The following is a 27,653-nucleotide window of genomic DNA, read 5'->3' as shown; positions in this document are numbered from 1 at the left end:
CAGCACGCAAGAGACACAACACGCATGTCGGATGCGAGGGGAGAAGGGGAGGCCCGTGAACAGACACCTCCTCTAACATCAGAGCGGCCCTGTGAAACAAGGGGCGTTGCAAATAACCGGAGTTTCCCGTCACTGGCCTGATTGATTCCCACCCTTGGGGGTGTGTGGGAAGGCAGAGGACAACCCACCCCCAGCGCTGAGGGTCAGAACCCGGCGCCCACAGCTGTGAGTGCATACTGGGCCATGCTCTGAATGGAGTGTGGCCATGCCTTTAGCCCCAGCGGCCGGAACAGAGGAAACTGAGGAAAAGGGAAGCCTGGGAGCCAAGCCCAGACAGGTGGGACAGAGCGGCTCCTGGGGACACTGCCACCCTCCTCGGCAGCCGGCCCCGAACCCGTGACCCCACGGAAGCTGTCCACACTTGCGATGAACAGGTGATGACAGGACAACTTCTACAGCAAACATCAGTGCTCAGACCAGTCAGCTGTGCAGGCAGATGTCCGTGAACAGGTGGCCTCCCTAGGAGACTTTCTGTAGCATTGTAAAAATAAAGCCACACACACACTCCCTGGGAGAGAGGGAAAGACAAAGAGAAATGTGTGTTACCTCCGGATCCTTGAGCATATTTCAAGTTACTCAAAGGGCTGGATATGTTTTGCTTACAAACATTTCACAAATGGCCCTAAAATTTCAACAAAAACTAATTTCCAGGGTTCTAGTCACAGTTACTGAACAAATGTAACCTATGATAAATTAACACACATGCAATTCACCTGCTAAAATCCTCTAATGGTCATGTCTCCAGGAAAAGTCCTAGGTAAGAAAAACTGATCAATATATATAAGCTTAACTTCTAGTGGAATAAAGAAACCCTAAAGCAGATTACTCCGCTTGTTTAAATGTACATGAAACCAGGAAAGTCCTACTTGATGGGTAGCTCTCAAAGGCAGGGACACCGTGGAGTGTTGGCGGCCTGGAGGGAGCAGGTGACGCTGGGCCCTATGCACTGTCCTCTGACCCACACCCCTCTACACATCCCTCTAGACAGCAGGCAGGTGGCAGCATGTTTATAATTAATCTGAGCCTGGAAAAGAGCTCAATTTTAGATACAAACCCTAACAATCTTTTGCCTGGTCTCATCACACTGTGAATTTTCCAGGCACACAACCGTGTGTGAATCTGTTTGATTCTGGGCTCAAAGTTAGTCACCTTTTTGAAAACTCATGACCAGCACAGCACTACTGAAGCGACACTGGTAGACTTCACCTAGAATAGTCAAATGCAGTGGCACAAAATGTTTCTTACAAACATGGAGCACGGTCTGGCAGGGTTAAGAAGTTTAGGAGGAAACCTAGTTTTCACTGTTAAATAAATGAACGCTTAGCAACTCTTCAGAGAATCACCTCTTGATATAAACTTATGGGTCTGAAAAGCAAACACAACATAAGGAGCTGGCTGTGCGGCTCCAAGCCACACAGCTTTTCCCCACAGACAAAGCCACCCGCCGGCCCTGTGCCCCCCACGAGCAGCACGCACAGGGCTCGGGCCACGCTCAGGGGACGCTGTGGCTCCATGCAGGGCAAGTGCTCTGTGCAAATGCTGTGCCCCCAGCATTACAGAACGGAGGGCTGGAAGGACCGCAGAGATCATCCGGCACAATCCCCTCATTTATCCAGGACAGAACTGTGACTTGTCCACAGGCACACAGCTCTGCCACCGCCTTGTCCCTGACCCAGGCCCAGCAGTCAAGTCCGCTCAGACACGTTCGGGGAATAGGTGCTGAAGCGGTGCCTCAGAGACACCCTAAAAGAGGGAAGTGAGGGAGCTTCTCCCTGGCAGGAACACCACGCTACAGGAGTCTAGTGGCCCGTGGGACACGCCTTCTGGACGAGGTGCGGACCCGGGCAGTGTCACCAGTGCCTCAGGGAGGACCAAGGCTGAGCCAAAGGTTCACATCCCCTGGGGCTCAGACCTGTCAAGTCCTCTTGCAAAACGCGGTCCCTAACAGATGTCATAAGGACACCTGAAAAGCCATTTCGGAAATGGTAACACTGGATCCACACCTCACACGTACAAAGAGAGCAAATGGATCAGAGGCATAGATATAAAAAATGATACCACACAAGGGTTATTTTCACAGAACTATAGAAAAAAAGTACACAAATACCACAGGAAAATGGATGAAATCCTTCCTGAACTCAACACAGGGAAAGCTTTCTAACTCAAAATTTAAAAAAATAAAAAACTGATAAAGTTTATGACAAACATTTTAAATATTAAAAAAAAGTTTCGCTTGGAGCAAAACCTATCATAAGCCAAGTCAAAAGACAAACTGGAGGAAAATATTTATAATATATTACAGATAGAGGTCTAATTTCCCCAATATAGAGAGCGAGCTCTTAAAAGTTGAAAAAAGTAACAAACCCTAACAGACAAATGAGCAAAAGACATAGAGTATTCTCAGAAAAAAGATATACAATCAGCCCTTAAATGCATGACACTACGTACAACTTCACACATGATAAAAGAAATAAACATTAAAACACTACGTACAACTTCACACATGATAAAAGAAATAAACATTAAAACATGAGTGTATCTCATCTTTCAAAGAGTAAAAATTCAAAAGCTCAGCACACACAGTCCACTGCCCAGCTGTGGGGACAGGCTCACAGTAGGGATGCAGACGGCACAGCCTTAATGTCATTGGCTTATCTAACAAAACCACGGACACACACACATGCAGCGACTGTAAGGGAGTGGGTGGCACACAGAAGGAGCGCGTGGGGAAACTTCCAGTTATTTCTCGTTTGGGAATATCTTGTTCTGGGTGGTGATTCACGGCAATGCTCATTTGTAAAAATATATCAGACTGCACTTGAAAACTGCACCCGTAACAGATGTGTGTGCTGTGCCACCCTGGCTAAGGGGGCCCGTCTCTCCGAACCCCCTTCCCCAGGCAGTTCTGAATTAGAGTCGGCCAGAAGCTGCCCAGGGATGGAAGTGAAAGCTTTGAGGGGGTAGCAGCCTCAACTGTAAGACAGGCCCGGGGTGTCTGGTGGGCTCCAGCTCAACCTCATGACTTAGACCTAACTGGGATTACTTCGCCTGCTGGTGGCTGAACAGACCACCGTCAGGCCTGCAAGAGCCACTACTAAGCAGTATGTGGCTAAATCCACCAAGTATTCCAGGGGCCTTCCAGGTCTGGGCCCAGGTGAGCTGGTGACTAGGGACAGAGGAAGATCACGGGGTCGGGGGGCCCTCAGCAGCAGGCAGGGGTGGCCCCAACTCCTCAGCAGAGACGGGGGTGAGCCCTGTGCTGAGATGGTACCTTGCTGAGCAGGTGGACGGAGGCAGCGCCGGTGCCCAGAGTACTTCCCTCCCCAGAATCAGGAGAGCTGGCCAGGCTGCACGTGGAGGGGGCAGTTCAGGCAGGATAACCTTTTGGGTTTCTAACTTACAACCTGCTTCGGATAATTAGCTGCATGGCGCACCCCTCAAGCCTATGTCGTACTTACGCACACGAATGAAGTCTGAGATGCAGAAAGTGATACATGCTGGGAAAACGCACCGGAGAGACTTCAGGGAGGCCCGGCCTGGACAGCACTGGAGCGAGCGTGCACAGGCCGGAGAGGGAGGCCGACAGAAAAGGAGTCAGCGCGCAGGGGGGAGCATCCTCCTGTGAGGGGGAAGGAAGGTCCACAGAGACATCAGGGGATGAGCCGAGGATGGAGGGGGAACAGCAGGAGACGCCACCCTGGGCAGAAGTCTGAAGTGCAGAGCATGAGACTTGCAGGAGGACAGGGACCGGAGAGAAAGCACCCAACGAGCTTGGGTCCTGAGACGGGGCTGAGTGACTCAAAGCCTCAGGGAGGGAGGGAGGAGGCCACCCAGCTTCAGGGAAGTATTTTACATACCTGCATGAATGTGTATGAGACTAAGTGGAATGGAGACAGGCCACGGACCAAGCAGGAGGCTTCAAGCCCCGGTCTGCGTGGAGGGGTCAAAGATGCAGAGATGGACCCAGCTCTGGTCTCTCCCAAATAAGGAGGGCCAGCGTGCTGATGGCAGGACAACAGAAGGGCCACGAGTCCACCTCCCGCCCCCTTCCCAACACATACAAAATCTGAATCAAGTGGCACCCAGCCCAGAGAGTGTGGGGACATGTCTGGTGACAGTCGGGAAGTGGAACTCCATTCCTGCAGAACAGCAACCAGCACAGGACACCCTAGGCCACTGCCTAAAAATTTCTAGAGACCAGGTGTGGAACAGTGACAGCATTCACAGACAGGGTAACAGGAGTCTCAAGCACAAAAATGAACACAAAATCAGGAATCACCAAACCCTGGGAAAAGCCAGCTTCCCAGGGCGGAGGTCACCAAATTCTACAGGGAAAGAAGTGCTGCTGAGAGCCACGGAGGGAACCGGGCACCAGGACTCCACAACAGACACGATCACCCTTCCAAGTGACGGGAGGGACACTGCACTCCGAAAACTCAACCAGCCATCTGAGAAACTAAAACCTGTGATCACTGAAATTAAAAAAACAAACACAAAAGGTGAGCTCCAGAAAAGCAGGTGCCTCTGGAAGCAAACTGCAATCGGGGTGGTCAAAGGGGGCCTGAGATTTACCTATGCTTCTGAGCGTACTCTTTAACTATTGTGTAAATTAAAATTAATGAAAAACTTCGAAGAAATGTATTTTCTGGATGAAATAAATGAGAACTTAGTACTTCTATAACCTTTCAGGCTCCTCCGAAAAAAAAGTCCCTCAAGGTGACAGCAGGCCAATTAGGAAGGAAGGGAAAGGCCCTGTGGTCTAACTGATTTGGTAAATGCTGGGTTAGATCACACGTTTCTCTCTTCCAGGACCACCAGGTGACGGTGCCACAGCGCAGACCAGTGAGTCACTGATGCTCCAAGAACACCTGCCACAGAAACATGCACGACTGGAGATGCCCAAATCTGCGTGTCAGCTTTCATTCTTTTTTATTCTATGAACCAAAAGCCTTTTGGAAAAAGGCAACGCCCACTCCTGGGCTTCTGGACAGTCTATGCCCCCTCATTCATTTTCCTCAGTGAATACACATTACTTCGGAAGGTATTTTTAGAACTGTTAGAATCTCATAGTCTGTTTAGTCACTGTTCTCCTCTAGTTCCATGAGAAACGAGGCCGACGGAGCAGACAGAGTCACTGAGCACGGTTTACACAGAGGAACACGACAGGTGGCCGCTCCAAAGGAACACAGAGCACCGAAGAGGACACATTTATAAGGTTCACCGTGTGAAAAAAAACAGGGATGAGCAGTGTACACAGCACGCTATCCCCCAGGAAATCAACCCGAAAGGCACGATGGTGACACAGGGAGGCTGTGCGTGTGGGAGCGGGGCTGGGTGTAGACTCTGTGCTCTGCTCACTTTTGCTGGGAACCTAAAACTACTCTAAAATATACAGCCTGTTTTTCTAAAAAGTAGGGGAGAGGAACACATAAGCACCCTCGGATCCTCACAGACTTCCCCTGTGGTGTCCCCGTGGTGACAGGCTCACACCGGGGGGCCTCTCTGCAGACAGAACAGGGAGGTGGGGTCATGGCGAGAGGAGGACTGATGTTCCACGGCCCCCCTTTCTGCTACTGCGATCTCTTTAAATATCTGCATGTGGCATTTTTCAAAACACCAGTAAAAAAATGGTTTTAAGGAAAAAGGAAGTTCTAGGGCTAAAGGGGTACAAGGGAGACAGATCTAAGTAAAGGCTGCAGCAGCAAAATCAAAGGCGCTCGGCCACAAAGTCACAAAGTGGGGAAGAGACTGGCACAAGGAGGCAGAGTCTGTAAAGAAACGACCACGGAACCCAGGGGCACAGCCTCTACCCTGCAGCCAACTGCGACTGTAGGGCCCAGGGCCACCCTTGCTCGCAGGGCTCTCCCTACCATCCTCCTCATCAGATTTCAGCCTAAACCTGAAAACTGCTGGTAACAGTGAGATCTACTCTGTGTCGCTAAGAGGGCACTGCCAACCTGCTGGAGGACAGGGACCACACCCCACATCCGCTGCATGGCAACCGTCCCCATCCTTCCTGACTCTGAGCTCTGCGAGGTACTTCCATGAGTTTTGCTGCTTTTGTTGTTTGGAGAGTTTGGGACTTGTTTTTCTTGGGAAGGAGAAGAGACTTCTTTCTGTTCTCTTACTCCGGACCCAGCAGGGTGGGCAGGGGTGGGCGGTCCCACGAAGCAAGTTAGGAAATCAGTTGTCACCACACCGCGTTGTGCAGCACCCATCCTGCCAGGCATGCAGGCACTGGGGTCATGGGGTCACCCCGGAGGTACCAAGGTCACAAGGTCAGCTTGTAGGCACCAGGCTCACAGAGTCAGCAGCACTGCCTTCAGAAACAAGAGGCAAGAAGAGACCTGGAAGTTTGTTCTCCTGGGAGAACATGAGCATCTGAAATGACATTCCTCCTACTTTATTCAGCTTTCCCCAGGGACGCCCAGAAAATGCTCAAGTGTTTTTAGGTCACAGCTAGTCCTACCTACCCACTTACTGCAACGCTCCAGCAGCAGCAGAACAGAAAGCTCTCAGGGAGCCTGTCTTCCTGCCCAGGGACACTGGCAGGGGCGGATCGGGTGCCCAAGGCACAAGACTTCGTGGGGGGACCAGCCCAGACCTGTCTCCCACCCCTCCTGCCGTTCCCCCGCAGAGAAGATTCTGTCTAAGCATCTGGGGGCTCGTGGCCACCACTGCAGAAAACTAAGGGGCGCTGGCTGGTTTCCTTCCGACTGCCCCCCTCACCAGCCCCCAGGCTGCACTTACTGCAAGCCACACCCCACTCCACGGAAGAACCGGCCAAGAAAGGCAGAAAGGTTACGCCAGAGGAGGAGGAGAAGTTCCTTCCAACCCCACACAGGACAGTGCCACCCAGAGATGGGCGATGAGCGGGGTGCTTGCTGTCGGAAGCAGAACGTACTGCTAGAACCAGGACTGCTCCTTTAACTGGGGACAGCGAAGCACCCACTCCTCTCTCCCCGCATCCCTCCAGCTGTAGAGCAGCTCGGGATCAAGGAGGCGTCGGAGGCGCGCTGCCCCTGCACCAGCCGGCCAGAGGCCCCACCGGGCTGGCACTCCCAAACCCCACATGCCCCAGGCCCTGAAACAAACCTACACAAGCATTCATTCCATAAATACTTGCTGAATGAAAGCACCCAACTGAGCACTCAGCGTGTGCTGACCACTCTCATTTTACTCTCTCATTTAACCCTCACAACAACCCTTTAAGCTGAGAATCATCACCCCTACCTGACATGCGGGAAAACTAAGGCCTGAAGGCCAGATGGCTCAGCAAGGTCTGAGCTGGCATCTGAACGCAGGGCTTCTGACTCCGAGATTCACACTCTTAATCCATACCATGAATTTTTCAAAAGGGAGGAAAGAAAACTGGAAGTGAGAAGTTGGGCAGGATGGTTTCAGAGGGTAAAGTAACCAGGAAATGGGCATAAAACAGGCCTAGAAGCCAGGACACCAGCAGCGACAGCACACCTGGTGCCCAGATCCTTGATTTCAGACCATTCTCCAATCAAAAGCCAAGGCTGGGGACTTCCCTGGTGGAGCAGTGGTTAAGAATCCGCCTCCCAATGCAGGGGACACAGGTTCGAGCCCTGGTCTGGGGAGATCCCACATGCCTCGGAGCAACTAAGCCCGTGCGCCACAGCTACTGAGCCTGTGCTCTAGAGCCTGCGAGCCACAACTACTGAAGCCCGCGTGCCACAACTACTGAGTCCACATGCCACAACTACTGAAGCCTGCACACCTAGAGCCCGTGCTCCACAACAAGAGAAGCCACCGCAATGAGAAGCCCGCACATCACAGCGAAGAGTAGCCCCCGCTCACTGCAACTAGAGAAAGCCCGCACACAGCAACAAAGACCCAACGCAGCCAAAAATAAATAAATAAATTTAAATTTAAGGAAAAAAGCGAAGGCCACTTGGAGAAAAAGCCGACTTCACAGCAGGATGACATGGAACATCTTGTGGTGCAAGCACACAGAGGAGTGCTCAAAAAATGATGCGAACGTGTCAAAAGGACAAGCCCATTTGAAGGGCACCCTGAGCAACAACCCAAGACAGTGGGGCCATAACTATGTAGTCAACATCTGTAAGGACACGATGACACACACAAACAAGTGCATGAATGAGTGAGTGAGTGGAGGAGAAAGAAAAGCCATTCCTAGCAATATAATCCCAATTAATAAATGTAGAAAGAAGGATATAAACAGGAAATCGCAATTTGGCAGACACCACAGCAATAACTGATTCAGGCAAGAATAGTCAATGGTTGCTAAGATTAGTGGGCAAAGTATGAGAAGAAACAAGATATTCAGAGTCTCAGAGTATCTCCACACAAGACACTTATTAATCACAAAAGGGAAAATAGTAACTCTTTAGCACAGAAGAAAAGCAGCCACTGCGGCAGCCTTAGCCGGTCACAAGGAAACATCAGACAAAACCACACTGAGAGACATTCTACCAAGGAAAAAAAGAAGTCAGTACTCCTTAAAAGGGTCAAGGTCATGAGAGACAAGACTAAGAAACTGTGCCAGATAGAGGAGACTGAGGAGACGTGCCCATAATGCAGTGACGACAACGGATGCAACGCTGGCCCAGGAGAAAGGACACTACTGGAACAATGGATGAAACTGGAACAAGGTCTTCAGATGCGCTCACAGCAGCCCCGGGTTACAGGAGGCACAGACACCTGGCATGTTGGGAGAAGGATGTATGGGGTCCTGTGCATGATTTTTGCAACTTTTGGGGGCAGATCTTAATTATCTAAAAATGAAAGTTTTCTTTAGAGACCACAAAATAAATAGACCTTGAGGGTTATATGCGAGAACACGTGGTGGCCCTTGCTCAGCTAAGGACTGGCCCCATTCCATCACATTGTCGAAGCCACGGACCTGACCCTCGAGAGATACTCAGAACCCAGGCTCACAACCAACCAGACACGCAGGATTCAGAGCTGAGTCATCCCAGACGTCCTACTCCAGGGGTTCTCAAAGTGAGCCTGGAGATGAAGCCACCCGTGCCTCGCAGCCCTACGTCAGCCAACTGCTGAGCCCTCACCTGTTGTACGCAGAGGCCTTCCCAGGACTCCACTTACCCACAGGAGGGCAGGTTCCCTGGCTTAAGAAAAAGAGACAAAAAACTCAGGCCGGGCTTCCCTGGTGGCGCAGTGGTTGAGAGTCTGCCTGCCGATGTAGGGGACGCGGGTTCGTGCCCCGGTCCGGGAAGATCCCACATGCCGCGGACCGGCTGGGCCCGTGAGCCATGGCCGCTGAGCCTGCGCGTCCGGAGCCTGTGCTCCCATGTCTGGACCACAACAGGAGAGGCCACAACAGTGAGAGGCCCGCGTACTGCAAAAAAAAAAAAACTCAGGCCTGCTCCCGCTCCCTTGCAGTACAGCCTACAGGGCCCAAGGCCTGCTCACACCAGGGCTCTTGACTCCCAGTCCCGGGCTCTGTCCCTAGAGGGTTCTTCGCCACTAGGGAAGCTGAGTGCCTGGCCCTTCAGTACAGAGACAGGGAAACGACAGAGGCCTCAGGGCTCTATGACCACACAGGACTCAATTAGGGAGTTTACAGAACACTGAGTTGCCCTAAAAGAAGACAAGTATGAACAGTACACAGAAGATGTGAAAGCCCTAACTATGAAAATTCAAGAAAAACTGAATGTTACTGGATAATGGAATTCATTAGATATGTTAAAATTCAAAGGTTTATCATTTTTTCACATGACTTTTAATTTGAATCACTCACTCACTCAGCTGGTTACTAAGTGCCAACTATGCCGCCAGGGACATTCCAGGCACTGGACACGCGGTGGACAAGATAAATAGACCAAGGTGCACACAGTAACAGAAAAGCTGCACTTTCTGCCGGCTGCCCTCCTCCTGGCTTCCCTGGTGAGAGAACTAGACACACACAAAAAAACGGGGACACACACGGGAGCCACCACCTGGGGCCAGAGACAAGGGTGCGGTCTGAGCCGGAGGCCAGAGAATCACCTGCCACAAGGTGAGCCAACCGCAGAAACAGAAACCAGAGGACAGGTCAGGAGTGTATCCCAAAGGAAAGGGGTGACAAGCGAGCTGAGCACTTCAGGGCTGGACGGCTGCAGGGAGCAAGCGGAGGGTGAAGTAGCAGCGCATGTGACAGTGCAGCGCGTGTCACCACTGGCCTCCTGCCGCATGACAGGACACTCTCCTGATTGCCTTGCTCGGGCCTGCTCCCCCAGGTCACACACCCCGTTCTCCTGGCCCCCTAGGCAGACGGCCCCTCACCTCATGTACGACCCCCCGGCTCTCAATCCTTGGACCTCTTCTCCATCTACACTCACAGCCTCGGTGACCTCATCCAGTCTGTGCCTTTAAACCCACTGATATGCCGATGTTTTTCAAACTCCCACCTCCAGTCCTGCTCCCCTCGGACTCCACCTACATGGCTCACAGCTTCTCAGACCCCAGAGACCCCACTGTGGCCAAAGGCTAACCTGTCAGCCTCAGAACCAGCCGCCCCCGACCCCTTCCCTCTGCAGCTAGTGTCAGCTCCATCCTTCCAGGTGCTCGGGGCAACACATTTTGAGAGGGAGAAATAAAATGAAGTTACATTTAAAATTCAAAATATTAAAAATGTATTTATTACTAACTATACTTGTCACTAAAATACTATAATAAAAACTGAAGAGTCTATATTCCTAGAAAATCCAAGAAAATCAACAGAGAAACTATCAGAAAATAGAGAATTCAGTATCGGTGTACAGGGCTTATTGAATAAAAACATTAAAATTCTACAGAAGAACATAAAACAAGACTTGAATAAATAAAATATACCCTGTTCTTAGACAGAAAGACTCAATAATATAAACCTGTCATTTCTCTCTAATTCAAAACATAAATTTAATGTATTCCCAATGAAAACTTCAACAGAATTTTCACATGGAAAAAGTTTCCAGAAAAGTCTGGGAGCAAGGGATTAAACACTAGTCCCACCAAGTATTAAAATGTATCATAATGAAGCTATGGTAAATAAAACAGCTTGGTACTGGCAAACAAATAGAACAAATGGTTTAGTATCTATGAATAAATGGAATAGAAAAGGAAAAAAACCCAGAAACATACACAGAGCCAATCAGAACCCAACATACGTCACAGTGAATGGCATTTCAAATAAAACCAATGAAGCAAAAGTAAGAGCAGCCAAGAAATGGGTTAGGGATGCCGGCTGGCACCTGGGGTGGGTCAGGTACCCACCATCAGACAGCCTGGCAGTGAGAGAACAAACTGGTACAATCTCTCTGGGGCCACTTTAGCAACATCCATCAAAATTACATACTTCATACCCTCTGACCCAGTAATTCCTGTTCTGGGAATTCGTCCAACAGATATTCATACACATGTTCCAAGAAACACATACAGCACAGTCACTGCAGCATCATTTGTGACCGCAGTAGACTGGAAACAACCTAATTACACTGCCTGTGGAGACTCACTAAATAATGACGCTACATCCACAGGACAGAACTCTGAGGGAGTCGAGAGAAAGACTGTAGTCAAGTCTGACTCTTGGTTACAGGCAGAGTCACCTGGGAAGCTTCTGAAAATCCTGACACATGGTCGCACCTGGGCCAGTTAAATCTGATCTCCAGGGGCAGGCCCAGGAATCAGCATCTTAAAGCCCCACAGATGTGAGGACAGATACAACGCACATCAGGAAAAATGGCACCTGGCAACAGGGAGGCTGCCTCCTTGTTAGCTGCTTGTCAGCTGCTCGGGGGGATGTAACTAGAAGTCCACACACAGCATATTGTATACAACAGATAAGATATACATAAACGAATATGAAAAATAAAAAGTTTATAAAACAGAAAACTTTTACAAAGTACACACAATGGCTGCCTTTAGGGAGAATTCACTTTCATTACACAGGCTTATAACTTTCAAAAGTATTGACCCTAAATCCAACTGCCAATTTACTACACCACGTAACAATCAGAGAGTGGGAAACTCAACAAACCAACAACCTGATTTTTTTCTTAACAAATAAATTGAGAGAATAAAAGCAAGAGAAACAGAGAGTCTGCTACAAAGTGATATGTGGTTGGAGCCTTATTATAGATGTAAACTTTTTTTTAAAAATTATGACATTATGAGAAAACTGGAAGTTTAAACACCAGTTGAAAACATTTACAGATGAAATGATGAGGTAGAATTTGCTTCTGAGTAACACAGGAAGGGGAGAAGTGGCCGGGTGTACTTCACAGGGTTGGCAGTGAGTACACGCGGATTCACTGCATTCTTCTGTCTACTCACCTTTGTATTTAAATTCAACCTAATACATTTTCCACAAGGTGCATATACCTTTTTTTTCAATAGAAAAAAAAAAAAAAGCTAGCATAAAAAGTTATACTTCTTTAGTGACATAGAAAAATATTCAATTAGAAACTGGTTGTGTTAGTTTTGAAAAGTATCTCTTAGATAGTTCTGGTAATAGTTCCTTTTTCTTAACAACAGCAAAGCGAACATACCCATGTCTGGGCCTCTGAGCGCACTGGGAACTGCTTCAGCTCCCCATGACTCTGGCCCTCCTTTCTAACTACGGTTTCAAGCAAAGCACTTCACCACTGTTCATCTCCATTTCTCCATCTGTTAAAAGGAAGCCGATTGGGCTCTGGCATCTGGAAGTACACACTTCCCAGGGGGAAGAGTACCCTGGGGGACTCACTGGCCTCCTCCTCCGGCCCCAAAACATGCTCTCACTCTCACAGGCTAGGACGCCAGGTCATTTTTACCATCCGGCTTCAGTATCCAACCAACTCAACATAAGTCATCGCTGTAAGATATACAGGCCAACCTCTTCTAAAAATGAAGCCTATAAGCTAGAAATGAATTGCAAAATGAAAACAAAAACACAATGCTTCTAGAGGAAAAAAAATACTTCTAACAAACAACCTTTCCTCATCTGTGATTTAAATCAAATCCCTGAGGCCACTTACACCTGAGGTTCCTTAGAGAAGGGGCAGTTTCAGGGCGAATTGGGTGAAAGAACAGCTTCTATACCAGATGAGACTGAAAACAGACCCTGAGGCCGGCAGGCCCAGCACAGCCCCAGTCGGGGAAAGCTGGCAGACATCCCTGGACTGCTGGCTTTCTGTTTACTATTCTCTTGAGTGCATGATTACAGCCAACAACCTCATCTGAGCAAAAGAACCTCTTGGGCACACAACACTCAACAGTGTACAACATGAATTCAAAATCAGCAAAAGGGATGCAGGAAACGCTCAGCATACAATGTTCAGCAAAACAGAAGCCACAGTGTAAGACAATTTTATAAGCATATTTTGGTGTGTGTGTGTGTGTGCAAACACACCCACGCACACGTTTATATGCATAGAAAAAACTGTAGAAATATCCCAGAAAGTTAATAGGGAGTGGTAGGATGTTTTCTCTTCTTTACACACTTATCTTTATTTTCCAAATAGTCTACACCGAGCGTAATGAGGAAGAAAAACAGTTTGTTCTTGTTTAAGTTAAGAAAAGCAATACTGAGAACAGCTCGTACCTACTTGAGGGCTCACTATGCGCCAGGAATCCTGCTCACCAGGTCTTACACACTGACCTCAGTCAATCTTCACCATAAGCCAACAGGGTGGGTATTTGGGGTAGCATTCCGGTATGTCCACGTGACTCTATCAAAGGGCCTCCTGCAACAGGCACCTGAAAAAGCAGGGACCAACAAAGGAAGGACCCCATTTAGAGACAAATCCAGGAAGCCAGCTCTCAGGCAGCACGACTGCACACAGAAAGGATGCCCCAGCAGAGAGCAGCACCCTTCTGGCTCTTGTGACAGCCTGCCTAAGGGACATCTAAGCCACAGACATCACGAGACATGGGTGAGTGGAACCAAAGGAGAGGCACTAACGAATGAACTCAGCACGCATCGGATGCTCACCTAACACACAGCTGGGAGCTGAGAGGGGCTGAGTAAGTCTCTGCCCCAAAAATGAAAGGTGTAAGAACTAGCCATAAACAGATGTAAGATGAAACCCAGGCTCAGAGGAGACGCGGTTACCTGTGGCAGGGAGCAGAGGGACAGAGGCGCTGGAAGGCCTTGCTGCGTGGACAAGAGCACTGAAGAACGTGAACAGTGCTGTGCTTGGGGCAAATGAACCAGGCGTGATGAAGACGAAGCATGTGCTGAGGATACTATTAGAAATCTGAAGCTTCTCTTCCAAACTACACCATCCCTTTCCCAAGATGGATCCCTGTAACAGCTGGACACAAAGGCCACGCCACCCAAAATAAAAGAAAGCACTGAGCAGCTTTCTAACACACCCTTGTACTACCAGGATTTCACCACATGGGTCAACACATCAAGTAGTTCCATGACACCCCCTTCTCACGAGGCCCTGCTGTCTGCTTCCCTGTGCAGGACAGAGGGGTAGCTCGGGAGGGACTCAGGGCATGTACCACCACTCAACACTGACAGCGCAGGAGTTGCTCCTCTGTATCCACAGTTCCACATCCACGATTCAACCAACCACAGATTCTGTGGTACTGTAGCGTTTACTACGGGAAAAAATCCATGTATAGGGGGATCTGTGCAGTTCAAGGTTGTGTTGTTCAGGGCCAACTGTAATTTACTCTCAGTGCTACTTTCTTTCCTTCTTCTTTTTAAAGAATCCTGTTTGTGATTTATAAGGGCAAAAGCCAGAGGTGGCACAGCCTTTTGTACATTTTGCTTGTGCATCCCAGCACAAGCAAATGCAGTTATCACTGTTTTGCCTACAGCGACACCTGCAGATCGAGAGGGAAACTGCAGGACCTATGGCCACCGAAGCGGGACCAGACACAGATGGAACCCAAGAAGCAAACCCCACCAACAGCTCTGAGAGGTGCCCGACTTAGTGATTAGGACGTTGATGCTGTTGGTTTTGCATCCCTCTCTCCTTCCACAGCACTAGTAATGTCGTCAGCATTTCTGAAAGCTTCCCAGCTCCCTAGAAGTCCTTTGAGCACAGATCACTGGGTCAAGTACAGTATAAACACTGGGGCTCTAAGCAGCACTTTTTACAGTATCTTCACTACGGATAACTCATGAACTGTGAAGCTCCGTTGCAGAGTATGTGCACCTCTCAAAGCTATCTTGTATGGACAAGGAAATTTTTGTGTACCCAAATTCTCTCATCTCTAAGGAATAAAACTGGGCACTTTGAGCACTAGGGTGGTGGCATATGGCTTTATGTGTAAAAATCTGTACTTTATTTTATGTATAAATGAAAATGTACACTTCAAAAACTTTAACCCACGGTTGGCAGGGCCTAGGCTGGGGACAGGGGGTTGACTCCAAAGTGTGATTTGCCTGTAGATGGAGCGAAGCTGCCATCACCACTACCTAATACTGGGCAGAACCACCAGCAAATGGGTAGCAAGCAGGAGTAATCAGAAGTCAGCGACGTCAGACCCAGATTCTAGGTATGTAACTGGTTTTCGGACAGGGTGCCCCACAAAGGCAGTGCTTCTGTGTGGTCACCTGATCTTAAGTTATTTAATTAACAGAACCCCCAGATCTACAGCTTATAGGATAAGCAATTCTGGGCACTGACTGGAGGGACTTGGGGGGCCACAAAAGCTACAACAAAGATAAGGATGGCTTTCATGTTCCATTTCAGATCTGCCCCAGAACAGCCTTTCAGATGGAACTAGAGAGATGTGGACCACAATTTCTTGTTTTGTTCATAGAAAACCAGTGAATACCTGAAGGCTGAGAAGGTTCAGTCCATGGAAGCGTTGAGCCTGCAGCACCAAACTAAGGTTCCCTGGAACACACCCAAGTCTTCAGTCTATCCTTACACCACGGTAGGACTAGTAAAACTAACGCTGATGCTAACCTGGAATACAACTCATTGGTCCAAGAATAAAGAATAGGGTCGCTACAAGATAACAAGGCAGCTATTCTAATCTATTACTCAGGAATTAAAAACAAATCCCCTCTTTTAATAGAGTTTTTAGAAATTATAAAAAGAATGCAAAAAAATTAGTAAAGCAAAGTGTATAGTTCATTGTAGAAAAATTAGAAAATACAGTAAGGGGCAACGATGGCAATGAAAAACACTCACAATTCCACCACTATTCATAATGGATTTCCTTCTGGGCTTTTTCTCTGCATGTACAGTTAACCCCCCTTGAACAACAGGGGGTTAGGGGCACTGACCCTCCATGCAGTCGAACTTTGACTTTGAGACCCTGCAGTCTTGCCCCAACCTATCTCCACAAAGTTTATTTTCCCCCTACTCCGCATTTTATGCCACTCCAAGTTGTTCACTTTGCTTCATTAACTAGGAACTACATTCAAAGAGTCCCCAAAACAGGTTAGAGGGAGAGTGCAAGGAGAGGGAAGAGAAGCGAAGTTTAGTCAGAGAAGGGCCAAGGGGGAGAGAAAACCCAGGAGAGGGCAGGGAACAGTCCCAAGAAAGAGGGAAGAGAGCAGATTCGCCTAAGAACAGAGCAGGCCAGGAGCAGCAAGCTGTCTTTCAGACACTGCCACAGCTCATACACAAGGAGGCATCAGCTCTTCTCACCCAAACAGAGGCAGGGAAGCACCAGGAAGCAGAACTCCTGAAAAGTGAGGACAAGTACAGCACAGGGCTTGGTCTAAGCCCTACCACTCATCAGCTGCATGACCCTTGGCTCATTCAATATTCACAACAGCCTCTGAGGGAGGTGCTGTTATTATCGCCTCCACTTTACAAAGCAGAAAACTGAGACACAGAGAGGTGACGCAGCTTGCCCAAGGTAATACATTTACTAAGTGGCAGGCTCTGAGGGGACTCTGGGTCCACAGACCCCCATTCCAGACAACCTCTTCGGGTGTACATCAGACCAAGAGGACTGTGGGCCCATGTCCCAGCAGTTGCTCCTGCAGGGAAAAAACAGAGTCAAGACACACAGACCGGCAGGTCTCACGGGAAAGCATAACTCTATGAGCCCAGCGCTCTAACTCTGGTCTAGCTCTCAACTGGCTGTTTGACTGTGGGCAGATTATTACCTTACCCTATAGAGAGAAAAAGGAAGAATACTGAAACCAGCTGACCTCCCATCCTACACACTGTAAGGCAGTTTGCAAACAGGAAGAGCTAACTAAATGCTGAAATAGAGTCAGTGTGTTACCAAGTAAGACCCACTTAGGGACAAACCCAACCAGCAGATGTCAAGCAAGAAAGAGGCCACCTCTGACATAAAACTAGCGATGTTTCCTTAGGTCAGTCTCCCAAGGCAAAAGGAACAAAAGCAAAATAAACAAATAGGACGTAATCAAACTTATAAGCTTCTTCAGAGCAAAGGAAACCATAAACAAAACGAAAAGACAACCTAAGGAATGGGAGAAAATATTTGCAAACAACGCAACCAACAAGGGCTTAATTCCCAAAATATACAAATAACTCACACAACTCAACAATAAAAAAACAAATAACCCAAATGAAAAATGGGCAGAAGACCTAAATAGACGTTTCTCCAAAGAAGACATACAGATGGCCAACAGGCATGTGAAAAGATGCTCAAATCGCTAATTGTTAGAGAAATGCAAATCAAAACTACAATGAGGTATCACTTCACACAGGTCAGAATGGCCATCATTTAAAAACTCTACAAATAACAAATGCTGGAGAAGGTGTGGAGGAAAGGGACCCTCTTGCACTGCTAGTGGGAATGTAAATTGGTGCAGCCACTATGGAGAACAGTATGGAGGTTCCTTAAACAACTAAAAATAGAGTTACCGTATGATCCAGCAATCCCACTCCTGGGCATATACCCAGAGAAAACTCTAATCTGAAAATATATATGCACCCCTGTGTTCACTACAGCACTATTTACAATAGGCAAGACATGGAAGCAACATAAGTGTCCATCAACAGATGAATGGATGAAGATGTGAGATACACACACACACACACACACACACACACACACACACACACACACACACTGGAATACTACTCAGCCATAAAAAAGAACAAAATAATGCCATTTGCAGCAACATGGATGGACCTAGAGATTATCATACTAAGTGAAGTAAGCCAGAGAAAAACAAATATCATATGATAACACTTATATATGGAATCTTAAAAAAGAAGATACAAATGAACTTCTATACAAAACAGAAACAGACCCCCAGACACAGAAAACAAACTTATGGTTACCAAAGGGGAAAGGGAGGTGGGGATAAGTTAGGAGTCTGGGATTAGCAGATACACACTGCCATGTATAAAATCGATAACCAATAAGGCCCTACTGCATAGCACAGGGAGCTATATTCAATATCTTGTCATAAACCATGATGAAAAAAAGAAAAGAAAAGAAAGAAGCCACAAAGTAGAAATTCTTACTTGGGAAGAGCTGGCGGGCTCCTCGGGACTTCAGCAGCGCCAGCAGCCGCTCCTGGTGGCTCTGCCTCCCTGGTGCGGTGGGCCACTTCCTGTACGGCGTCCTGCGGGCCGGGGGGCTCCTGAGGGCCGCCTGAGTCTGTGGTGGAGTCAACCTCCACCTCCTGAACCGGGGCTGGGACTGGCTCCTGCTCGGCCGCGGCCTCCTCCCCTTCCTTCCTCCTAATCTTCTCCTCCAGCTCCTTCCTCCTCTTTTCATCATCCTGACGGGCCATGCGGTCAAAGGTTTTGAATACCTAAAATCAAACAGCAATCCTGCAATGAGTTCATCCGCCCAGTACTGTACCACACATTCTGCAGAAATACAGCAAAATCTGGTAAATAAAGAATGAAAAAGCAGTAGACTAAAAAAATGTTCCCATTGGCAAAATGGAAATGCACTTCAACTTCACCAAATGCCGCTAGGAAAACAATCTTTAAAGGGAAGTTACAAAATCAATGAAAGTGAAACCTTTACAAGCCAAGGCTCAAAATATTTACACGCCTATGAGGCCAACTTTCAAGTCTAAATGATGCATAACTAAATGGTCTCACCTGTCATTACTTTTATAGCCCCAGAGAGCCTTGTTCGAAATGCAAAGAACACGCTGTCCTGGTACTGAGAGCTGTAAAGGCACCAACAACTCAGACGAAAGAAGAGAAGATGGAAATTAGTTGAATTTCAATCCACAAAATACAAGCTGGCTCACTGGACTGCTGCTATCTTCCCACACTGCATGGGCTGAGGGAAGGTCTTAGCCTGGGAATTCAACAAACATCCATGATGTGCCTACAATGTGCAAGGGGCACCCAAAATCCAAATGACAGCTCCCAACCTCGAAGAACTCCATTTTCAGTCATTAATCTTTTCAGGGCCACAGTCACACCCACAAAAGTGCTGGGACTCTACATCCAAAAAGTGCACAAGAAAATGGCCTTTTGTAGGCACCATTCAAGAGCGCACATAACCCTGAAGTGCAGCCAGGACAGACCCAGACGTGACAACTCTGACAGGAAGAGGCTGTGACGAATACATGTGATGCCATCAGAATGAGGGTGCAAACGAGCACTTCCGGTGAAAGAGAGCTAAGGAAGTTTCTTGGAAGAAGGCGCTCTGCATCAGACCTTGAATGAAAGGCACACCTTCCAGAGGGAATGACAGGAGGAAGGGTCATCAGGAGATTATATCCTATGGTATCTCCTCCCAGAGACAGGAAAGCTGGGAGATCCACCTTGAAAAGTGGGTGGGAGAAGACCCTTACATTCAATCCAGCAACCTCGCTCCAAGGCATTTACCCAAAGGAGTTGTAAATATGTCCACCCAAAAACCTGTACACGGATTGCGTATAGCAACTTTATTCATAATTGCCAAAACTTGGAAGCAACCACGATATCCTTCAGCAGGTGAATGGATAAACAAATTGTGGTACATCCAGACAATGGAATATTATTCTGTGATGAAAGAAATGAGCTATTATTAAGCCATGAAAAAACATGGAAGAACCTTAAACGCATATTAGGAAAAGAAACCAATCTGAGAAGGCTACACAGTGTATGATTCCAACTATATGACACTGTGGAAAAGGCAAAATTTTAAAGACAATAAAAAGACCAGTGGTGGCCAGAGGATGCAGGGAGGGAGGTTGGAGGCAGCAGGTAGAGAGCACAGGATTTTTTTAGGCGAGTGAAAATACTTCGTGTGGTACCACAATGAGGATTACATGCCATCACACATTTGTCCAAACCCCGTAAAATGAACAGTAAGAGAGAACCCTGAAGTAAACTGTGGGTTTAGGTGACTATGATATGTCAATGTAAGTCCATCAACTGTAAGAAATGCACCACTCTGGTGGCAGCTGTTGGTATAGGGGACGCTGGGGGAGGGGGGGTGGGCAGGGTCGGGACATGAGAAATCTCTGTACCTTCCCCTCCATTTCGCTCTGAACCTAAAACTACTCTAAAAATCAGTCTTAATAAAATAAAAATGTTTTAACGTGTGTAGGAGTCAGTTTCCAAAGGGCCAGAATGCAGACAAGTGCTAAATAACTGTTGCGTGCACTGGGCAGGAAGACAGAACCAAAGAAGTTACTAACTGCCAATGTTTTTACAGACATTCTCTCAAAACCCTCGTGAAAACGCTGTGAGGAAGACAGCACTGACATTTCAAAGATAATGGAAAACTAAGCTCAGAGAGGGTAACCTGCCCAAGGTCCTGCCAGTGAAAGAAGAAAGTAAAAAATTATACAGGAAACACACCAAACACTGAAAGGAGATGTAGGCAGAGGAAGATAAGTAAAGCCCTAAGGCTAAAAACTGGAAACAATATCTCTCTCTACTTCTTCAGAGAACCTGAGCCCCTGACTCACTCCTCTTGTACTCACGTCAGTGACACCGGACACCAGACCCGTTGCCCTCAGAGCCATTCATCCTCCTGACGCCACACATCTTCATCTTAACTCCAGAAAACAAGCAACAGCAAGGGCTCTCTCCAAACACCGGGGGGCTCTCTCCAAACGCCGGGGGCCTCCCTCGGACCCTGGGCCTCACGTTCCTCACTACGCTGCGGCGCCCACTGCCCCTGCTTACTCAGCACCCCGCCTGCCCCCTGGCTTCACCTCTCATGTCGCCACTGACCTCAGCACTCGTTTCAGAATCCTGGACTGCGGAGCTGGAAGAGATGTCCCTGACCTCCAATCAACCTTCTCAACTGACAGAGAGGAGAGTGATTCTCCCAGGACTTCCCAGCAAGCTCAGAACAGATAGAGCCAGCTTTCCTGACTCTCATAGGGGGGACCTCTAAGCTTGCCAAACTGGACTCCGGAATAAACACAGAGGATCCACTGATACGAATGAAACGTCATTCAAAATTATTGTTTTCTTAAAACATACTAATAAATCATGGAGTGCAATACAATTTCTACATGCATCTTTCCTGCTGAGGGTCTGGCAAGCTGTACATTCAGACTGTGCAAGCCCTAAGAATTAGCAGGAAAAGTCTGAGAAGGCTTAAACCTCACCAACAGCCCATACCCCAAAATATCAACGGAGAACTTTTGGGTTCCAGAACAGAGTACCCCAATACTCCCATCCAAACCCTCTTTGCCTGAGTTCTGAAGAGACCCCCAAGCACCCCACTGCCAAATGCCTCTGTGGATAAAAGAACAAGGACTTACCCCAGGACTTACCCTGATCTACCCAACCAAAATACCCAGGGAATATCTGCTCTTTTAAAGTTCCTTGGGCAATACTGATGATTCAGAACCACTTTAAAAAAGCACTACACCCCTCCTAACCGTCTGCTGGAAACTGTCCCCCTTGGTTTCCCTGAAACTTACTGCCCTGCCCACTTCCCTCCATCCCCCTCCCACTCACACAGCCTCTTCCGTCTCCCATCCCTTCTCTGAGATCCTTCCCCAAAGGGCTATCCTCCACCTTCAGTTCCTCTCCTGAACCACTCAGACTCCTCTACCTCCCTTAAAATCCAGCCCCACAGTTCAACAGCCTGTGGGAAGGGACTTCTGCCTGCAACCTCCAATTCCACTAAGCTTCTTCCCCTAAACTCAGGTGACAGTTCCGTGAATGCATTATCATTGTTACAGTGCCCAGGTGTGAAACCCTGGATCACCTCTGGCCCATCCCAACCCTCTCTCTGCCCTGTTCTCCACCTCCACTTTATTAAACTGTTCACCAAGTCTTAACCTTAAGGGTGTCTGAAACATAGTAGGTGTCTTACATGAATTACCTCTGTCAGTTCACCTGTAAAACAAGGGAAAAGACCAACCTTTCAGGTTGTGTTAGAAATAAATAACATCCTAGAATGTAAATTACATAACAACTGGTACATACTAGGTGCTCAGTAAATGTTCCTTTCTCCTTTACATCTTTTCTGCAAAAGATCACCCTAGACAGGGGCTTCCCTGGTGGCGCAGTGGTTGAGAGTCCGCCTGCTGATGCAGGGGACGCGGGTTCGTGCCCCGGTCCGGGAAGATCCCACATGCCACGGTGCGGCTGGGCCCATGAGCCATGGCCGCTGATCCTGCGCGTCTGGAGCCTGTGCTCCGCAACGGGAGAGGCCACAACAGTGAGAGGCCCGAGTACCGCAAAAAAAAAAAAAAAAAAAAAAAGATCACCCTAGACAAAAGAGTTCCCACCCTACAATGGATTGGCTAAATAATAGAACAGAAAGATCTGGAATCCGAAAAATGAAGTTTTGAGTTCCAGCTCTATGATGAGTTTCGTCAAATCACCTAACCTTGCTGAACCGGCACCCTCATCTGCCACATAAAATTCCACCTTATCTATTTCACAGTCTTCCATGAAAGCATTAATTTGACATAAGGACCTCCTAAAAACCGTCTCTGACACACAGCTCTCTGATCACTCAGATGGCACTTAACAACTACAAGGGTGAGGAACAGCCTTAAGTCTTGAAATTGAATACCACCCTCACTCCTCACCGGACCATGTTATCTTTGGTAGTTAAACATTGTAAACTTCTGTTTCTTCATGTAGGCACTGAGGAAAATACCTGACTAACCTGCAGCTTGTAGCAAGTCTTCAGAAGATGAACATTTGAAATCACTTCATAAACTGTAAAACGCTACAGAACCGCAGGAGATAATTATCACCAGCATTTCTACCTTCTCAGGCTCCTAGAAACAGGCTCAATGCTTGACTGAGTACCGTCTTTCAATCCCATCCAAGTCCCACCTCTGCGAGTAGCACTGACGTATATACACTACCAAATGTAAAACAGAGAGCTAGTGGGAAGCAGCTGCATCGCACGGGGAGATCAGCTCGGTGCTTTGTGACCACCTAGAGGGGTGGGATAGGGAGGGTGGGAGGGAGACACAGGAGGGAGGGGATATGGGGATATACGTATACATATAGCTGATTCACTTTGTTATACAGCAGAAACTAACACAACATTGTAAAGCAATTATACTCCAATAAAGATGTTAAAAAAAAAAGTCCCACCTCCTCTATAAAACTTTTCTCCATTTCCAAACCATCATTTCTATTCCTTTCCTTCCAATGGGCTCTGTCACATAATTGGCCTTGCATAGCTCTCTGTTACTGTATTTCACCTCCTTAACTAGACCATAAGTATCCCAAGGAGAGAGACCATTATTTAACCATCTGCATTACCAGTGTATCTCCAATGCTTCTGGCAGCTGAGAGTATAAATACATTCAGTACATAAACTCTTGGTTAGTACATTCCAAGTACCCCGTCAACGTCAGTGAATAAGTATTACTAGCACCTCAAACAGACAATAAACTTAATCTGGGATGTACAGATATATGTTCAAATGTAAACTTATTAAGTACTACTATGACCGTCTTTGACCTGAAAAGTCACACTTCGAACAGGGGGACCACACCCATCACTCACACAGTCTCCCTTCCACGTCCAGTCGTCGCAGTTCTGGGGTGTGCAGGTGTCCGTGCTGCCGCCCGTTCCCCCGTCTAGCCTGCTCTATTTTCATTCTCTGACTGGCAGGCCCTGGCACCTCGAAGGGGGTTACACGCTGCGGGAGCTAACCCTGGCCCTGAGCGTCGATGTACTACTTCTGATATCCAAGTGCACCCGGTCGTACCAGGCTGCTCGAGAGCCAGCCCCTCTCGCACGGAAGGAGTAAACTGATACCCCAAGAGCATGTCTGCTGAAGCCGCGGCCCCAGGAGTCTGGTCCGGGGCAGCGCCAGAGGATGAACTGAGGCCGGCAGCGAACGGAGCGGCGGGCTCGCAGGGGTCTGGGCTCCCGGAGAGTCGGGGACTACGGGGGCGCGCTCGCTGGGGTCGGGGTCGGGGCTCCACGGCCTCCCCCCACCCCGAGCTTCCCGCCGGCCGCGCATTACCTGCAGCACCAGAGCCTGCGCGGCCCCCGGCGGGAAGCCCATGCGATCCGACGGGTGGCGCAGCAGGCGGTAGAAGTCCGTCTTGCGGTAGAGGAAGCCGAAGAGCACACGCAGAAAGTCCTGAACGTTGCCCACGTGCTGCAGGATGCCCAACAGGGCCTGGTCGTACAGCTCCGCCGCCCCGGGCTCCATGGCGTCGCTGGCCGGAGGGAAGCTCACTCACTGCGGGCGCGGCCCGGACGCCGGCCTGGGCCCACTTCCGGTGCGCTGTGATTACGGCTCCGGCAGCCAGCTCGCCCGTGAAACTTCCGGTCCGCGCTAGTTCGCCCCAGCGGTAGGGCTCGGCTGGGCTGAGTTTGAGTCGACTTGACGCGGGCCCCGCCCCCACCGCCCCTGGCTTCCCGAGCGGTTTCGCTGAGGAGCGGACGTGGGCCCATAAACGCAAGAAAGTCCGGAGCTGCGGGACTGAGGGCGCCTAGTGGCCATGTTGGCAACGGACGGAAGGCGTGTAGCGCGGGCAAGTGTCACGTGGTCTTTGGGTTGTGTTCCCAACTGGGTGTCCCGAGCCCCAGGCGGGACGGCGGGAGCCTTTTGCTGGCGCGTCAGAAGAGGAAATGCGAGCGCTTGCGGGTGGTGTCTGTCCTGTTAATAACGGAGCCGTGGGTGAAATGCAGGGTGAAGTGCATAAATACAAAAAGACAAGAACGTAAAGTGAGTGCATGCACAAATATTAAATGGAAAGAGCTAGGTGCAGAGTAGAGAATCTGGCGTGCCATCCTATGAAATATACACATACGTATGTATTTGTGTGTAGTATATACATTGTATGCGTAGTATACACCCAGCGTGTATACGTGTCCTAAGTGTCTGTCAAGCATAATCTTTAAAAATATAACACTCATACAAATATATAATGAACACATGTGAAACATTTATACGTTTTAAGTAAAGTAACCAGTGATATGACAAAGCTAGTTTGGAGAAGCTTTTGGAGAAACTGGATATTTATCAACACTTTGAGAAAACAGAGTAAGATTGCTAGGTGGGATATGAAGCTGGCTGGTGTCCTACAAAATGATGTAGATTATCTTTTCCAGTGGATAGAAATGATTTGCATCTCTACTGGCCTAAAATCTACACGTTAACATATATCTTCATAGTGCATGGGCGCTAATGAATTGTAAATAAAGGCAAACTCAGATAAATTGCCCTAGAGCAGTGGTTTTGAAACTTTCTGGACTTAGGACCCATTTACTGGGAATTCCTTGGTGGTCCGGTGGTTAGGACTCTGAGCTCTCACTGCGGAGGGCCCAGGTTCAATCCCTGGTCAGGGAACTAAGATCCCACATTTCGTGAGGCGCGGCCAAAAGAAAAAGAAAAAAAAAGGACCCATTTTCACTCTTAAGATTTATTGAAGACTCCAAAGAGTCTTCAATATTTTATGTAGATTATGCTTATCGGTAGTTACCACATTGGAAATTAAAACTGAGGAAATTTTTAAATATTTATGCATTCTAATAACCATAAAAAACACATTACGTATTAACATATTTTTATGAAGAAATAATGTTCTTCAAAACAGTAAAAGTTTATGAGAAACAGCATCCTTTTAAATTTTGCAAATCTCTTTACTATCTAGCTAATTGAAGACAGCAAGATTCTCTCATCTGCTGCATTCACTGCATTGCAATATGTTGTTTTGATTGAAGTATAAGAAACCCAGTCTTGGGGCTTCTCTGGTGGCGCAGTGGTTGAGAGTCCGCCTGCCGATGCACGGGACACGGGTTCGTGCCCCAGTCCGGGAGGATCCCACATGCCGCGGAGCGGCTGGGCCCGTGAGCCATGGCCGCTGAGCCTGCGCGTCCAGAGCCTGTGCTCCGCAACGGGAGAGGCCACAACAGCGAGAGGCCTGCGTACCGCAAAAAAAAGAAAAAAAAAAGAAACCCAGTCTCATACAAATAATAGCTTGTCTTTTTAAATAAATGTGAGTATTATTCTTGGAAACTACACCAAAATTCTACAGATTGTAGTTTCTCAGTGGTTAGTTGCAATATGGAAGTTGAAAACCCAATCAATAAATGTTTCCTACTTTGTCACATTAATACCCATTGGTCTATCCTATACTTTGAATGGATCTTTGTTGGTTCACAATCTAGCCCCCGTACACCCAGGGCAAGGAGAGACCGAAGAAAGAGGCAAACCACTTCAGATTGGTAGGTGGCAGGTTTAATAAGCAAGGGAAGTAACTTACAAGGCTTGCCTGGGCAGCCACTCTGCCAGAATCTTAAAAGTTTATACAGAAGCCTTAACTGGGTTCAGTCACGTACACTGACTGGATGGTCTCATCAACACCTTACTCTCACAAGGCCGTTTCCCTGAAAACAGCTCCCACTGTGGGAATGGTAGGCAGAGCGTACATTACAAGGACAGCAGAAGGGGTGAGGGGTCTCCTATGGCCTGGGTCCAGCTGGAGGGTCAACCAGGGATAGTGTTCTCTTGATTACCCGCCCCCAACAATCTTTTTTACACACATGATTTTGTAACACCAGAATGGAAGGAAGAATGTGACACAAGAATCTAACTGTATTAAAAATGTACGAAACAGCCTCTCTGAAAGGGGTGGTAGAAGAAGATGCTGACCTAAGTAACTTTGGAAATGAATGGTGTCTGGAAGACTAAAGGCTAAAGGAACTGTACATAGTAGACACTTAATTCTAAGGTTGTTTTCCACAGGGATATGAGTTATCATTTCTGAGACTACTACATATGTACAGAGGAAATGAACAGTTATGTAAATGGTGAGGGTGGTACAGCCGGGCTTCTCACTATTGGCATGGGAGGCTACAGATAAGCAAGAGAGCAGTCTAGAATTATTCGCGTGGTTATGGGTTAGAGGTGGAGGCATCAGCATAAACTCCTGTTTAGCTTAATATAGATACAGATGGCTACATATAGCAATATTTATAGAAATGTGTACATACATGGGTCAGTGTACACACGTTTCCTTGCTCTCTCAGCTGAGAGGACCCAGAAGCAGCAATGCCCCAGCAGCAACACACACACTGAACACCCCGATCCTGGTTTCTAATCCCATCTCCAATAGAAGGGCTAGAACTCCTGGGAGAAACAACTGACTCTAGGACTGGGGCAGAAATATACAAGTTGAGCCTGGATCATTTATAATGCCAGAAAGTAAGGAAGTGCTCAAAAAGGGGAAAAAATTCCACAGTGATGGGAGTATGCCAAAGGGACCCAGGAGCCAGATGAAAGAGCTCCCAATGGCCAAACGTGGAACAATTTGAACCTCAAATAAAGTAGTATAT

General features: G+C 48.0%; 1 protein-coding gene across 1 annotated transcript in view; it reads right to left on the bottom strand.

The window, feature by feature from the left end:
• NUDCD3 (NudC domain containing 3) overlaps positions 1 to 24,522 on the bottom strand; it is a 70,819-nt gene extending 46,297 nt beyond the window's left edge. The window contains exons 1-2 of the mRNA XM_065884163.1: positions 24,331 to 24,522; positions 18,435 to 18,727 (exon numbers count right to left, since the gene is read on the bottom strand). Coding sequence (XP_065740235.1) covers positions 18,435 to 18,727; positions 24,331 to 24,522 — 485 coding nt within the window. The remainder of the gene's footprint in view (positions 1 to 18,434; positions 18,728 to 24,330) is intronic.
• Positions 24,523 to 27,653: the final 3,131 nt, after the last annotated feature.

Source organism: Phocoena phocoena, chromosome 9 (assembly GCF_963924675.1).
Source record: "Phocoena phocoena chromosome 9, mPhoPho1.1, whole genome shotgun sequence".
Lineage (NCBI taxonomy): Eukaryota > Metazoa > Chordata > Mammalia > Artiodactyla > Phocoenidae > Phocoena > Phocoena phocoena.
Note: the sequence above shows the minus strand (reverse complement) of the source record. Positions and strands in the feature narration are given on the sequence as shown.